This window comes from Dipodomys merriami, unplaced genomic scaffold (assembly GCF_024711535.1).
Source record: "Dipodomys merriami isolate MVZ:Mamm:240054 unplaced genomic scaffold, mDipMer1.0.p SCAF_156, whole genome shotgun sequence".
NCBI lineage: Eukaryota > Metazoa > Chordata > Mammalia > Rodentia > Heteromyidae > Dipodomys > Dipodomys merriami.
The window spans coordinates 785,163-802,346 of NW_027202893.1; the positions used below are offsets into that span (position 1 = coordinate 785,163).

Sequence of the window (17,184 nt, forward strand, 5' to 3'; positions counted from 1 at the left end):
AACAAAAAGAAAGCCGAAAAATAAAATTTCTCCAACAGGTGATCACATGGTTAACTATGACATAACTTCTAAAAATGCAAGTCCTTCTCCACATGCCTCACCTCCTGCTTTAAAATCAAGTGACATGTGTGCGAGTCCATTGGCTGTGGTTATGCCTCAAGTTTCCTGTGTAAGGTAACATCAAGTTTATTCTGGATTCTCTGGGGTTTAGGGCTCTCCTCTCCTTCTACCCGAAGGAAGGCAGCTGTAATCTAGCAACTTCCTGCCACTTCTGAGGACAGAAAGCTCTGTGTTTCCTCCCAGCACTCTGCATCAGGAATCAGCAGCTGTGGCCTACCTGCAGTTCCTTGTAGAGGCGATCGAGCTCAGCCACAGCAGACTGGTTGTCATGGTGGCCGTCGATCCTGCCGTTCTTGAGCATCTCTAGCTGCCGGGAAAGTTCTTCTACTTTTGACACAGCCAGAACGAGCTCCCTCTGTTTTTGTTGGAACAAACTATTCATCTGTTCAATTTCCTCCACTACAATGAGAGGGTTGAAAAGAAAAGTGAGAATGGATTACTTCCCTGGCAACCAAGCTTTACAAGAAACTTTCCAATTAAAAGTAGAAAACTCTCAGAATGTCCTAAAACCAGCCTCACTTCTTTTAGAAGCAAATGAAATCAACACAGACATCTCTAAACGTCTACCATCTGGATGCAGATAGTTGAAGGATTTGGAGAATTTATATATTGACTACTATTAAACATTCAACTCCAAATTTTGAAAACAATGAAATTTGTTCAGTGCTTTTTTTCCCAATCTTATAATGATGGTAGATGGAACTACGGAATCACTATAATTGTAATTAAAATGGTATTATTATAAGTGGAGCTATCATATGAACAAAAATCCTTACCTTCAACAAATTCTTAATTTGAAAAAAAAAAGTTAAAGAAAACTTACAAATTCAGAAGCAATTTTAAAACCATGTCTAAAACACTTAATGATGCATTCCACTGGGAGAAACTTGTAGTATCAAAATTACATGTAGTAAATTATACTTTTTCAACAAAATCTCTCCCTAAAGTTTAGAGACTCAGCCGGGCGCCGGTGGCTCACACCTGTAATCCTAGCTATTCAGGAGGCTGAGATCTGAGGATCGTGGTTCAAAAGCCAGCCCAGGCAGGAAAGTCCCTGAGACTCTTATCTCCAATAAACCACTAGAAAACTGGAAGTGGTGCTGTAGCTCAAGTGGTAGAGCGCTGGCCTTGAGCTGAAGAGCTCAGGGACAGCGCCCAAGCCCAGAGTTCAAGCCCCACGACTGACCCAAAAAAAAAAAAAAAACCAATAAAGTTTAGAGACTCACCTTTATTCTTACTATAATTCAATATATATTTCCTATACCATTCTGCTTTTTAATGCCAAAATGGCTTTCCCCAAAGATGTCCTGTCTCCTGGGAACAACTTACCAAGTTTCCCATTGCTCAGCCTCTTCTGTTCCACATGCCCTTTAAGTGCTCTCACTTTTTTGAGCTTGGCTTCCTGATTCTCAGCTATTTCTCTGAGCCTCTTAAGTTTCTCCTGCTCAGCAGCTTGTTGCTGTTGACGTTGATCTTGTTGTTTCAAAAACTTCAAGCGTTGTTCCTAGACATGAAACAAATCAACCATCAGGCACAGGTAAACTACTGATCTCAAAACCATCCCACAACCGAGGGTTCAGAGACAGGCGCAGGCTGGGTGTTCTGCTCCCCTACCTATCCCACACGCTGCCGTCCCTAATTCCCTGTTAGGTTCTTCAAAACAGACCCTCCTGAGACCGCACTGGAAGCTCTGTGAGACAGCAAATAGTGATTGTTAAACTAACTTTCATAAAGGAGGAGCTGATGAAGAGTTGGGAGGCAGTATAAGAACATAAATTCAAAAGATGTGGATTCAAATTCAGATCCAAACCCAAGTTCTGACATGTATTCCCTATGGATAAACTATACAGCATCTCCAAGTACAGATTGTGTTTCTTCATCTACAAAGTAGAGAGACTTGGTGATACTTGTTACTATGGTGAAGATTAAACGATCTAAGAAATGCAAATCTCTTATACTACATAAAAGGTAACTGGGAAGAGCCACAGAAAAAACACCTTTCGAAAACTGCTATTATAGTCAGGTATTGTGACTCAGACCTGTAATCCTCAATATTTGAAAGACTCATATTTTGGCGAACCATAGTTCAAGGCCAGTCCAGGAAAAACATCTGCAAGATCCTAGCTCAACTGATAAAAAGCTGGGTGCCATGGTACATACCTGTCATTCCCGCTATGTGGGAAGCTTAAATAGGAAGATAACTGACCACACTGGACCAGGCAAAAAGTGAGACCCTATTCAAATACTAACAAATGCAAAGGGTTGGAGACATGGCTCAAATGACACTGCTAGGCCCCTTGCTCAAACCCCAGCACTAATAAAGAAGCCTACAGCTAGCAAAAAAGCAGCAGTGAGACTGGTTTTGACAGTATAAGCGAGGTTTCGTATAATAGTCTTGTCAAGGCCAAAACTAGGAGTAGTCTATTCATAGAAATTAATTCCCCCAAAATAGCCCCAAATTAAGAAAGATGTCTACTATTCTTATCAAGCAGCAAAAGGAGACAACACTAGCATTGGTGAACTTTAAAGCTGCTCCTGCTGTAGCTCAAAGTGGGTCTTGGCAGTAAAGCAAAAGGCTCTTTATAACCTTCCTAGTTCACTGCCTCTCAATGAGACATAATTCATTTTAATTAAAATTAGGGGTCAGCTCAGGCACAGTGGCATGAACCAATAGTCAACTATTCAGGAGGCTGAGGCAGGAGGATCATGAAAGCCCAAAGGTTGACTCCAGCCTAGGTAGCATAGATACTATGTCAGAAAGGGTGGGGGAAGTCATCATCAAGGGTCAGGAAATTTTCAACATTGGAATAAAGCAAAGATTTCTACAAAGTGCTAAAGCAAAGGAAGAAAGAGCCATATAGCTTATGACTTTGGATTGACAGTATCACGTTCAACGTGGGAAGCTGCCAACTTAATAAGGAATGTGGACTGGAAATGGCTCTACGCTTATGTTAACAATGATGGACTGGTAGGTCTTTGAAAAGAAGATCTTACCTTAGTAGCCAGCATCTGTTGCTGGGCCTCAATCTGTTGCTGCTGGCGAGACGCCATTTCCTGAAGTTCTGCAAGAGTCATATCCATCCTAGGACTACTAACCTATAGATAAAATCACAAATCCAACTTACTATAAAATGATCACAGAGATTTTCTCAATGGTCTACTTGGTAGCTTCCTGGGGCTTGAACTCAGCCTTCTGAGTAGCTAGGATTACAGGTCTAAGCCACCAGTGCCTGGCTCATAATGTTAATTTTTACATTAACATTCATTATGTTGACTTATTAAGAAATAAAACATACTAATATTTAAACACTGTTTTGTTGTCAATTTAAATTGAGTTGTTTCAATGAATAGGGATATAAACAATGATTTAGAATTATTCTGTTCTATAGGTAATTTATAGAAAGATTTAATTTATATAATATCTGATCATATTAAACACAGTACTAGGGTATTAGCAGCAAACTAGAAATCGAGTCATTGAAACATTATTTAAAAATATTTTAGTAGTAAAAAATTCAAGACACAGTGGATCATCAGGAGCAGAATGAGAAAGTGTACTCTTTTAACATTTACTCAATATTGTTCTAGAGAAACAGTGCAGCAAAACAATACATAAGCAGAATTCTGAATGGCAAGGAAGAAACCAAGTTGTCTTTACTCAGAAACAACATACTCACCTATGAAAAAAAAATACTATGAAATCTACAATAAAAGCTATCCAAACTAGTAAGTTACTTAGCAAGATTGCTAGATTTTATATATATATGTGTGTGTATATATATATATATATATATATATATTCCATATTCCTACAGAAATGGAACATTTTTAACCTCGTAATCTTTTTTTTTTTTTGTCATTCATGGGGCTTGAACTCTGGACTTGGGTGCTGTCCCTCAGCTCGTCAGCTCAAGGCAAGTGCTCTACCACTTGAGCCACAGTGCCACTTCCAAAAATGGAACATTTTTAAATAGAATTAAAATATGAAAGCCTTAGGGATAAATTTAACGTATATGCAAGACCTGTGCACTGAAAATTTCAAAATACTGCTGAGAGAAAAAAACACCTAAATAAATGGAACAATATACCATGTTCTGAATGGAAAGTTCAAATTATCAAGGTGTAAATTCAACAGAATTCCAATTAGAATCCTAGCAGGCTTTCTTGCAAAAACTGATAAACCAAAATTCATAGAGAATGCAAAGCATCTAAAACAGCTAAAACTAAAGTATACAAACAGGAAAAATAGGAAAGTCTCCTGCCAGAATAGGAGCAAATGCTAATAATCTGGATTCTAACATAAAGTATAGACAGGAGAAATATGACTTAGCTAACTCTAATGGTATTAGAAATTCTGAATTATGAAAGGAAACATTTTGATGGTTGCCAATGGCTCACACCTGTAATCTTAGCTACTCAGAAAACTAAGATATGAGGGTTGTAGTTCGAAGCTAGCCCAAACAAGAAAGCTTATGAGACTTATCTCCATAATCCCCCAAAAGTCAGAAATGTAGCTATGGCTCAAGTAATAGTAGAATGTTAGCCTAAGGGAAAACAGCTCAACAGCATTGCCCAGGCCCTGGATTTCAAGCCCCACAACTGGCAAAAAAGAAAGAAAGGAAGACAAAAAAAGGAAAAGGTATGTTGAGAAACTTGCTTACCCAAGCACCAAAAGCCCACATCTATAATCCTAGCTTCTCAGGAGGCTAACATTTATGGATCAAGATTTGAAACCAGCTTAGTTAAGAAAGTCATGAGATTCTTATCTCCAATTAACCAGCAAAAAAACAGAAGTGGAGGTGTGACTCAAGTGGAGGTGTAACTTAGTCATTTGTGAAAAAGCCAAGCAAGAGCACAAAGTTGCGATAGCAACAACTATTGATATGTTTCCATTTTTCTAAAAGTAATGATAGCAATAAATAAAATCACAAAAAAAAACTTCCTCTAACTTGCTCAACACTTACAAAATTTAAAGGTTAAAAAGCAGGTTAAAGGACATGGATTTACAATGCCCACTTACGCCATTTTCCTTTCTTCGATGTTCACCAGTAACTTTCACTCCATTCCTCTTTAGATTTGGATCCTGAGATCTTGGTCCACTCACTATATACAAAGTTTAAAAACTATGTGTTAACATTTGAGTTGACAGATAACAGCATCAGTTCCTTTCAGAGTTCTGTTATTATAACTGTTTGATACTTAAAGTTGAATGAATACTAGCCAGGCACAGTGAGTGGTGAGTGACTCACACCTTTATTCTTAGCTACACAGAAGATCAGGAGGATTGTGATTCAAGGCCAGTCCAGGCAAAAAGTCTGAAATTCTACTTCAACCAGTAAATAACTGTGTGGTGGTACTTTCCTGTCATCTCACATAGAGGGAAGCATAAATGGGAATACTGCAATTCAGACTGAAGTGGGTTTTTTTTTTTTTTTTTTTTAAGTGTGGCTTAGTGGTAGAGTGCTTGCATAGTGCTCATGAAGCCCTGGATTTGATTCTTCAGTACTACATAAATAGAAAGAGCCGGAAGTGGCACTGTGGCTCAAGTAGAGTGCTAACCTTGAGCAAAAGAAGCTCAAGGACAGTGCCCAGGCCCTGAGTCAAAGACCTAGGACTGGCAACAACAAAAAAAAGTAATAAATAAATAAAGCAAAAAGAGCTGGGGACATGGCTCAAGGGGTAGACAAGCCACCTAGCCAACGAAGCTCAAAGCCTGAATTCAAACTGTGGTTACTGCCAAAATACTAAAAATAATTAACTTTAAAAAAAATTTTTTTTTAAATTCTTGCCAGGCGCTGGTGGCTCATGCCTGTAATCCTAGCTAACAAGAAGGTTGGGATCTAAGGATTGCGGTTCAAAGTCAGCTCGGACAAGAGTGTCCATAAAACTCTAATCTCCAATTAACCACAGAAAAACTGGAAGTGGCCACGCTGTGGCTCAAGTGGTAGAGTGCTAGCTGAAGAGCGCAGGGACAGTGCCCAGGCCCATAGTTCAAGACCCATAACCAACAAAATAAATAAATTTTTAAAATAACACATACTTAAAATGCTAATAACAATGAAGTTAGGTCTCATAATTCAGTCCATTTTGGAAAATCAATTACATGGAACAGTGACTATTAGTAATAAGTGTGTGCCATCTTGCCAACTACTCAACTAGAAAAGCTTCCTAATTCACATAATGAAGGTGGGAAAGTAAATGAAAATAATATACTTGTACCTTACACAGCATCTACAGTTCTTGCTCCTAGTTCTTAGTAGTGAAACCAAAAATAGCACCATTGAAAGAATAGAAAATCACATCTATACTCTGTGTTCATTGTCTGTGTACTACATAGGAATGAAGCAGTTGAAAACAGGACATTTATGTTTGGAATATTTTGTTTATTGGGGACATTCTGTGGTAGTGTATTAGTATGCTGTGAAGTTCTTTCAACATAGTATTCTGCTTTTTTGGTTAAAAAGAACTTTCAAGTGAAAACTCAAGTGAATCTCTGTACCACTTACACATCATAAAATGAAAAGTTTGCTGAGCACTAGTGGCTCATACCTGTAATCCTAGCAACTCAGGAGGCTGAGATCTGAGGATCATAGTTCAAAAGCCAGCCCAAGCAGGAAAGCCTAAGAAAATCTTATCTCTAATCAACTGCCAAAAAGCCAGAAGTGGAGCTATGGCTCAAGTAGTAGAGTGTTAACCTTGAGCACAAAAGCTCAGGGACAGCACCCAGGCCCTGAGTTTAAGTCCCAGGACCAGCACAAAAGAAAAGATTCAACTAATCTACACAACACTTCTGTAAACAAGAAAAAAGAGGAGGGGGGTGGGGAACCTGTTCAACTTTAAGACTAATTATTTTCTCTGCTGCCCCCACAGAGCACTTTACTAGTTTCTCCTTAATGTATCAATTACAGAATGAGGGTAAAAGCAAGTACTTTAAAAAATAATTTCATACACATTCTAGGTTAGAAAAAGGACATGGTCAAAGTCTCCCAATCCAAAGCTGGTAAATTAACACCTTCCCAGAGCAGACTGAAGCAATCCTGCTATATATTAATCTAAACACCATGTGGCACTGGTGCTTTGCAACAATGTGCAAACAGCCCTGTTATCTGAACATTATATTTCTCATATTACAGATACATTGAAACTGCCTATTGCACTACAAGAGACTATTCAATAATTTACCCAGTACTGCACAGCAAGATCTTTGAATTACTAGATTACTTAGAAAAGGATATATGTAGTAATGTAAACAAAGAATATAACAAAAATAAGATACAAATGCCAACAACTTAAACATAAAAGAGCTTAGGAAAAAATACATGCCTACCAAGTAAGAGGACAGATACCAGAGATACTAAAAGTCAGGTAAGCCAGCCTGGCAGAGGTGATTCAGGTTCCACTCCTGGCTCTGCCTCTAGGTACGGCCTCTGACGAGTCACTTAACCCTAGCTATCAGGTCTGCTCTCCTTACAGAGGAAAAAAAAAGGCCGGACTGAATTCTGGCTCCCTATTCTAAATTTCATCATTTCTAGTAGTCAGGTTATATATGGACCCTTCTATTAAAACAAGAGTTAGTATTAAAACTAAGATTTTATAATTTCTACTAATTAACAGGTTTTACTAACAAGAAAAATGCAGTATGTTCCATTTTTAGTTTAGCAATTCTAGCGCTTTTAGAATTACATGGTAATCCTTCTAGCCATCGCTTTCCCTGAGAAGGGCACGTCTTCACGGATCTCCAGGTGAAGTTACTCTTTCCCTCACATTTTGAGACCTCCAAGGTCACAGGATGGCCATGCCTTCAAGTCTAGTGCTTCTTCTAGCCCACAACTCTCTATTCTATGTATGACTTTCTACCCCTTCCTTACATCCAAAAACTCGGCTCATAACCATCGGTCATTAGTTGTGATTGCATGATTCCATTACTCTCTCAAGGTACAAGTCCTGTCTTCTTCTGGATGACTTTGCCACCAAAAGCTAGCCTCTCAGTTCCATAGCTGAGTGGTCTCCATGCTGAGGCAGGCTCATTTTTAAGGTGACCTAGAAACACCCGGCCTCTGAAAGTTCAAATTCCAAATGTTCTGCTTTTCACCACAATTTATTTTCCAGCTACTTACCTCATTCATTTCTTCTCCTGCTATACCTGTTTATTAATCCAAGTGATGCTTGCGGTCTCTGAACTGTCCTCTTGGCCCTCAGCCCCCTCAGGAGGACATTCATGACTCCGGTCTTCATGTTTCCCACTCAGATTAGATGTTCCCTTGCTAGTGCTTTCTCCCCTGCACACACTTCCCAGTGGGTTTGTTGGGCAAAATCCCAACCAGGGAGGGGTCAGTCTAACTATCATCTCTCACAATCTCCCTGGACAAGCAAAGCACTAGTGCAGAAAAACTACACATGGTTCAAGTCTCTCATCTCAGCTGGCCCCAAAGCTTGCAGCAACCTGGCTTCCCCGTAAGCACACTCTCTTCTCAACAGCAGCTGTCTCAACCTGCCAGCCTATCTCTCTTACCACCACCCCATATGACCACCTCTACTAATGTACCTGTTCCACTGGTTCAGCTTCCTAACCTCTCCATCTCAAAGCTCTAGGCTCTTCCCCAGGCATCACATGTCCGTGTCCCCCTTCCCCCCCCCTCCCCTGGCAACTTCTAATGTACAAAGCTCAACTATGAATCATTCAGAGAATATTACGTACCAGTGTCCCTAATAGGAGGGCATTCATGACGAAGGAAGAAACGAACTTCATTTCTCTGACTTCCAAGTCGCTGAAGAACATCAAACATTCTCTCATTATCATCAACTGGACGTTCTGAAAGAATTGATTGAGAAATCATATTATTGGTAGGTAAAAGGAAGAGAACATATTTGCTACCTATCCTTGATGTAAATTATGGATGCATGAGGTATTTGGCATCATAGAAAATCGTTTTTTCCATTAAAAGAACTCAGAAGAAGCAGAAGTGTCACAGATTTCCCACACTTAACAATCATTGTCATGCCAAGGTGGAGTACTAGAAAGAGATTCAGATCTAGGCCAGCTGTCAAGAGCTCAAGAGTCTAATCTGGAAGGCTGCTCACTCACTGTAAGCAAGCTGTTTAACTTTTGCAATGTATTAGATCACAGGGTCTCCTTGTGAAAGCAACTTTCTAACTAGACTATTATTTTTTAATTATAGTCTTTGATATAGGCTATTTCTAAACTATAATTTTGTAGATATTACAAGTTTAAACTTTCCATTTCCTAACAAAAGGCTGTTTATTGCAATGAAAATATATATATGGCTCTCCTGCAGCAAGATTACCAGTTTTTTTCAGTACTTATCTAGAGACAAAAAGAAGGGCACAAGTAAATGCTCCACACTAAAAGGGAGTTTTAGGAGAAACAATGTACACTGAGTTCTCAGAAAAGAACACAGAAAAAATCTTTCACCCTCAGGAAAGGAAGCTGGGTGTAAAACCAAACATCCTCATTGAGAAAGCAAGTGCTTAAAGAAACTACAAACTACCAAAGAAACTACAACATGTCGATTAAATTACACTTAATCAGCCATCAAAGACATGATTTCAGTACCTCAAATAAACAAGGGCACAGAGAATGTGGCAGTACCTCAAATAAACAAGGGCACAGAGAATGTGGCAGCCAAACCTTTGGCAGATAATTCTGAGAATTAACTCTGAGCTTAATCTGGTTGTTTGGAATAAACAACTTGTAGTTCTAGTTCTGGCTCTGCTTCCAGTACGTAAAGTACTGGAAAGTATGTAAAGTACTTTTTAGAGAGGTTTTTCTGCTCTAAAAAGCATACAAATGTAAGATTCTCTCCAAAAGGAGAACACTCATATCTGAGGAAATTCTCTTAGTAGGAATGCCCCAAAAACAAACACTGTACTCAAAACACATGAAGTAGATACGTCCTTCCTGCTCGCTCAAGCCTATATTGCAAACTACTCAGGAGGCTGTTATGTGAGGACGAAGGTTGAAAGCCAGCCCCGGCAGGAAAAGCCATTTATTTCCAAGTAAGCATCAAAAAAGACAAAAATGGCACAAATGGTAGAGCACTAGTCTTGAGCAAAAAAAACCTCAGGGGGCTGGGAAGGTGGCTCAGTGGTAGAGTGCTTGCCTTGCATGCATGAGGCCCTGGGTTTGATTCCTCAGCACCACATAAGCAGAAAAAGCCAGAAGTAATGCTGTGGTTCAAGTGGTAGAGGGCTAGCCTTGAGCTGAAGAGCTGAGGGACAGTGCCCAGGCCCAGAGTTCAGGCTCCACAACTGACCAAAAAAAAAAAAAAAAAAAAAAAAAAAAACCTCAGGGACAGGGCCCAAGTCCTAAGCCGCAGAACTGCACACACACACAAAAGACAAGAAGTAAAGCAGGCCAGGGGTTAGGGATGGAAAACTGAAATCTCCAGGACTCTTAAGAATTTACAATCTAAGGCAGAGTTTTAGACTTCCCTATATATGGAAGCAAAGCGGCTGAAGAGTTTTAATAGCAGGAACTGGTATTATCCAGTTCTCATTGTAAGAGATCACTGGGCTTCATTACACACCAACAGTCTATTTGACTCTTACATAAAGAGAAAAAATAATTCAGAGAGTGCAGAAGACCTTCTAGAACATCCAACTGTGGGAAAGTCAACTAAAGATGAATAAAACTTCCTACCCTGCCTGGTAAGAAGTGAGGGCTCAGCTAAAATTAGATGCCATGAATGGAGCAATCTCATTAACACAGTGTATACCTTGCTCTGCAGACATTCTGGCACCTTCAGAGAAGGAAAAGGAAACAGTGGCAGTTGACCCAGCCGTGCAGGAACAAGGCAGAAATGATGGAAACTTCTCCCACCTCTACAAACCCCACTGGGGCCCAAAGGAAGCAGGCCACCCCATTTTAGAGCTCCAAAGAGCTATTGTAAAGAATCTCTTCAAGGCTTCTGATACTGCCTGTGACAGCACCACCACCTCTGCCCCTCTCCCACCTCTGTTGCTCAACAATGACAGCTGTCCCTAAAAAACTATAAATAAAAAAAAAAAAAATGAGAGGTCAAGATGATCAGGATCCCTCAAACTTCTAAGAACACCTAAATATACAAAAACTACTTTGAAGCACTATACATTTGACTGTAAGACACACTGGGCACACCGGCCACCTATCCTGACCTTTTGTTAACTTAATAGTGCTCGGCTTCATTTCACTGCAGAAAAAGGAATCAGCAAAGAGAGAACCTTGTCACAAAAGTTGGGTGAAAGCATTGTCTCCTGATGGGCACGTTTCTCTGTGGGTCACCAGGAGTACCCAGTCACTCCTAGAACCCCAAAATAAGTCAAAAGAAGTGAAGCACAGGGGGGGCTGGGAAGGTGGCTCAGTGGTAGAGCACTTGCCTTGCATGCCTGAGGCCCTGGGTTCCATTCCTCAGCACCACATAAGCAAAAAGAAAAAAGCTGGAAGTGGCGCTGTGGCTCAAGTGGTAGAGCACTAGCCTTGAGCTGAAGAGCTGAGGAACAGCGCCCAGGCCCAGAGTTCAGGCCCCACGACCGGACCCCCCCCCCAAAAAAAAAAAAAAAGAAGAAGAAGTGAAGTACAAAGCCAGGTAGCATACCGGAGCCACACCATACTTCAGCCAAATGACAGTCACTCTCGCCGGGCTCTTTGCACAGGTCTACCACATCTCTGCAGATTGTCTCAGGAGTCACGGGAACTTCTGTGAAGTGCTGCTCATTGTTACTGAGGTACACAGTCAAAAACATCTGGAAACAACAAGACACATGTTAGTCACTAGTCCTGTCTGTTGGGTAGTACTCCCCTCCCCTCAACCCCAGCCCTTTCTCTACATCACCTCACTTGGAAGTTCAAAAGTACAACACAGGGGCTGGAAGTTGGCTCAGTGGTAGAGTGCTTGCCTTGCATGCCTCATGCCCTGGGTTCGATTCCTCAGCACCACATAAGCAAAAAGAAAAAAGCCGGAAGTGGTGCTGTGGCTCAAGTGGTAGAGCACTAGCCTTGGGCTGAAGAGCTGAGGGACAGTGCCCAGGCCCAGAGTTCAGGCCCCACAACCGGACCCAAAAAAAAAAAAAAGTACAACACAACAGCCTGGCTGCCTCAGGCTGAAGTGGAGTGGGGATCCTTGTTTATCCATGGGCACTGCCTGTGGAAACTCTGGGAATCCTATAGTTCAGTCAAAACAGTTCATGCAGAAGGTCAAATCTTTTTCTGCCAGTTTTATTTTTATGCTATTTATCTACCAAGTAGCAAAAATGTCAGAACCATACCTCAAACCAGTCAATCCCTCAGGATTGAACAGATAAAAGATATCTAAAAATATAGTATGTACTGCTTATATGCAGGGATGGGAAACTGGAGACCTATCTTAGAGAAAAATTTAATATATATAAACCTACCTTACCAGCATGAATTAAATAATAAGCAGAAATAATAGCTAATATACTAAAACTTACCTAACCTTGCATATAAACATTTAAGCTAATAGATATAATAGATAATTAACCAAAAATCTTTCTCCTAGTGAAATTAGATTGTGTGTGTGTGTGTGTGTTTCTCTTAGTGAAATTAGATATATACATCTATAGATTATATACATACAAGGTAACCAGAAAAATTAAGAGGATATACTGTAAAAACCATAAGGCATATAAAAGGGGGGAAAGCTGTAGAATTTCCCAGTATAAGCGAAGAAACTTTCCCACAAATGATCTCAGGTTTTTCACATTCTGATAAGTGGTACAGCATAAAGATATACAGTTCTAAGGCTTCAAATTTAGCCAACAGGGAAGCACTTAAACTGACAATGGAAAAATCATAAAACCTTGACAACATCACTTGAAAAAAATAAAGATTAACCAAGTTTGCAGAATTCTACCCAGTTGCTGCCATGGCCAAAATACACAGCACAGTTAATGATGGAAACAAATTCTTTACACTTTTGTATTAAGAAGTACTTCGCCAGACTCCCCACTAGCACCAACACTTTCTCTGAAGTTTATCACTTCAAAAATAGTAATTTCCTTGTCAATGAGATTGAAGGTATTTATTAAGTTACAGAAATACTGGCTATCCAGTATATACACTAACCTGTGCTATATCACAAATACAAAGCTATTATGTAACCTAGCAGCACTGTACCTTAGCACACATCATTTTGCAGTGTACTTTTACCCTCTCTCAAACTTACATCAACTCAGACAAACAGAGCAGGTATTCTTTGATCATTATAAACAAAGAAAAAAAAAAGACTTGAGAAGTGATCTACCTGGCTGCTAAGTGAGAAGGTCAGGGTACAATTTTGTTTTTCTGATCTGTCATCTCCTCATGAAACTGTCCCTTCTAGCAAGAAAAATCTTAGGAAGTATCCCACTTAACCACAGTCACCCAAGTTTGTTGGTTTGTTTTAATACAGACCTAGTCTTTTACTTTCTGAAAGACTAACAGCTTTATTTACTTAAAAGCCTAGCTACAAGTCAGAATGATGAACTGTGGTCCTACCAAGGAATCCCTTCCCAAGGGGAAGGCACTGGTCTGCCTGGTCTGCCAGACTCCATTTCTTCTTCTATATATGAAGATCAGTTCTGAACTGGTTTTAGTAATTATTCTCAAACCTTTGGTGCCCAGCCAGCAATGTGACATTTCCCAGGCAGATCTGATTTGAATGCTAGATCCACTTTTCTTTTTTTTTTTTGGTCGGCTGTGGGGCCTGAACTCTGGGCCTGGGCACCGTCCCTGAGCACAGTCCCTGAGCTCTTCAGCTCAAGGTTAGCATTCTACCACTTGAGCCACAGCGCCACGTCAGACTTTTTCTGCTTATGTGGTGCTGAGGAATCAAACCCAAGGCCTCATGCATGCAAGGCAAGTACTCTACCACTGAGCCACCTTCCCAGCCCAGATGCATGCATATTTAAGACTGCCCTAGGGAAACAAGGACACCTCTCTAAAACTCAGCCTCCTCATCTTCAAATGAAAGTCTGCAAATTCCCTAAATGTTTAATAGGTGTCCACGTACGACACTGACAAGGTCCCAGGTGATCTGCCGGGACGCACACTTGGCCCATTCCCTTTACCATCCCTCACACCGCTTCCCCCACATCCTCGGCTAGACTAGTATTCCCCTCACTACCAGCAAACATACCAGGCAGGGTCCCACATCAGGCTTTGCACTTGTCATTCCTGTTTGGAATGCTCTTCCCCATAGGGCAGCATAGCTGACTGATTTCCTCATGTTTTCATGCAATTGTCACCCTCTCATTTAGGTCTTCCAGCCCCACCCCTACACACTACTCCCAGCTTTGTTTCCTCTACTTGAGATATAACAGACATAGGGGAGAATTATTTGACTGGATTTTTTGTTATGGACTCTGCTCCCAGAATATGAATATCATAGCCTTTGTCTCTACACAAAGGTGTTTGTCTTAGTTTAGGGTTTTATCAGCCCAAAGGGAAATAAGCACATGTGTTATACATCTTGTGCATGCTACTGCATTTTACAGCTGGAAACACTGAAGTGCAGAGAGATGAAAGTGACTTGCCCCGGTCACACAGATAATTAAATGGCAAAATGAAAGAAGTCTGTAACCCAAGCCAGGTTTCCTCCATAGCCCGAGCTTTCAACCCCTGTTATCTTCCAGCGCCTTCCTTAGCAGCACATGAGGATGGGCTCTCCTGGATGTGGACCACCTTCTGTCACTGCCTCCAGGTCTGCCTTTTACACTGATGTCTGCCCACATCTTAACTCTGATTTGTTTCATGGTAAATTTTCGTTTAGGAATTGCTAGATGGTCTTGCCCGGAGCATACAAACTCTATATATTCTGATCCAAGTGGATTCTCTCATTTCTTCAGTTCACTGAGTCATGTTACTTTTGTCTCAATATTCTTTCTATTCAGTCAACAGTTAAACACTATCTGCAATATGGCCTGAGTTTGTGTGTACAAATACTCTTTCCTCAATAGCTAACACTGAATGCACACAGTGCAAAATTCACAGAGAGAGGACAGGGGCACAGGGATTCCATAGGAAGCACCTAGGAACCAATAGCCCAGGCTGGTTCCTTCTTCCATTCTCCTACTCTCTACCTCCTGCCCCACTGGAGAAGCCAAGTATCAAGAGAGCCTATAGAAGTTGTCCTCCTGGCCACAAGGCAAGGCACAGGAAAGGAAAGGAGGAACCCAAGTTCCTAGCACAGAGCCTTCTGTCTGTACTATAGACACATAAGCCTAGCTCTGGGAAATAAACACACCAAACTGAAGGAACCAATAGAAAAGCTGCCACGCAAGAATAAGGTGTCACTGCAGAGGGAACAAGAGGGAAGACTACAGAAAATTAGTTCAATGAGGCAAGTAAGAAGCCACATCTTTATGGGCCAGAGATTCTAAAACTTTGACAAGGACAGAGGGTTGTTGAGATGATTGCTGGCCCCATCCTGGGAGTTTCTGATTCAATGGATCTGGGAAGGGGACTGGAGACTCTCCATATCTAATAAGCTCTCAGACGGAGTGGACACAGTCCAGAAACCACACAGAGAACCACTATCTAAGACCATTAACAAGGAATTCAGATGATATGTTATGACACACTGGAGGCAAATCATTTAGAGACAAAGTAGATTAGTAGATACCATGGGCTTGGAGAAAGGAAGAGCTTGAGGAGTGACTGCCAGTGAACATAAGGCTGCTCTGTAGAGTGACAAATACTGAATCAGGGATGGTTGCACAAACCTGTGAATACACTAAAAGCACTGCATACTTCAGACTGGTCAATTTTAGTTATGGTATGTGAATTCTCAATCTAGAAAAGAAATCATGGGGAGGTTTGAATTGTAAAGTGATTTATGTCATTACACACACAAACACACACACACACACACACACACACACACACACACACACACACACACACACACACACACACACACGGTGTTTTACATGAAGAGACTACAGGAGAAGTAAGGAAGACCAGTTAAGAAATACATACAGCACATATGAGCTAATGTAGTAACACAGACTGTAGGCAGAATGAAGATGGTGAAAAATGGCTAGATCTGAGTGATACTCTGCAAGCAGAGCCAAGAAGGCTCAATTAAGAGGTAGGATGTAAGATATGAAAGTGGACAGATATTAGAAATGAATCTTGATTTGTTGCCAATTTACTGAGATGAAGGAGGAGGAACAGGCTGGAAAAGGGCCCATAGACAAGGACATGTCACATTTGAGATACCTCCCAGACATTACATAGAGGTCCTAAGACTGGATGAGAGCAGCTAGTGGCAGAAAAGAAAGCTCATTTTTAATGCCTTGAGCAAGTCAAACACCCAGAAGAAGTCCCATAGAGACAAAGATTCATCACTATCACAAGGAAGAAAGGGGGGGAAAAAAGAAAGAAAGAAAGGAAAGGAAGGCAGGTGCATGGGGGGTGGGGTGAGGGAGGGCAGGGAAGAGGAAGAAAAAGAGAGTGAAGCCAGCCAGCCTTGGGAAGTGTAATACACCAGAAACCAAGCAAAGAAAGAGGTTCAGGAAGGAAGATAGGATCAACTGAGTCAATGAGACTTAGAGGTCTCAGAAATGAGGGCTGAGTCATAGAATCTGAAAAGATGCTGTTGACTGCCTTACACAGGGCCTGGCTGGAACAGGCTAGAGAACCTGAGGAAAGAAAGGAGCATAGATAATCAGTACCGATAACTCTTCTGAGGTGTTGTGCTTTAACACAGGTAGACAACTTGGAGCTATACATGAAGGAGATGTTTAGTGAAGGCAGGGTTTTGTTATCATAAAATGGAATAAGCCCCTGTTCTCATCAATAGGTGAAAGGATAAAGAAAATGTGCTCTGTACACAATGGGATTTTATTCAAGCATGAAAAAGAATGGAAAGTATATCATCTGCAGGAAAATGGACCATGCTAAATGAAACAAGCCAGATTCAATAAATCATTGTGTATTTTCCCTTATATGTAGACTCTAGATTAAAGAGAGAGTATTGGGGGAGAATAATGGAAGAGGGGCCACTGATCAAGATGCATTCTGCTCATAAACTGACATGATGAACTGAAACCCCTTTGTACAAC

General features: G+C 40.8%; 1 protein-coding gene across 2 annotated transcripts in view; it reads right to left on the reverse strand.

The window, feature by feature from the left end:
* LOC138827446 (apoptosis-stimulating of p53 protein 2-like) overlaps window positions 1–17,184 on the reverse strand; it is a 52,595-nt gene that overhangs the window by 18,779 nt on the left and 16,632 nt on the right. For both annotated transcript variants that reach the window (XM_070022949.1, XM_070022950.1), the window contains exons 2-7: window positions 11,715–11,862; window positions 8,819–8,932; window positions 5,141–5,223; window positions 3,115–3,216; window positions 1,450–1,624; window positions 338–519 (exon numbers count right to left, since the gene is read on the reverse strand). In XM_070022949.1, the coding sequence (XP_069879050.1) occupies window positions 338–519; window positions 1,450–1,624; window positions 3,115–3,216; window positions 5,141–5,223; window positions 8,819–8,932; window positions 11,715–11,862 (804 nt within the window). The remainder of the gene's footprint in view (window positions 1–337; window positions 520–1,449; window positions 1,625–3,114; window positions 3,217–5,140; window positions 5,224–8,818; window positions 8,933–11,714; window positions 11,863–17,184) is intronic.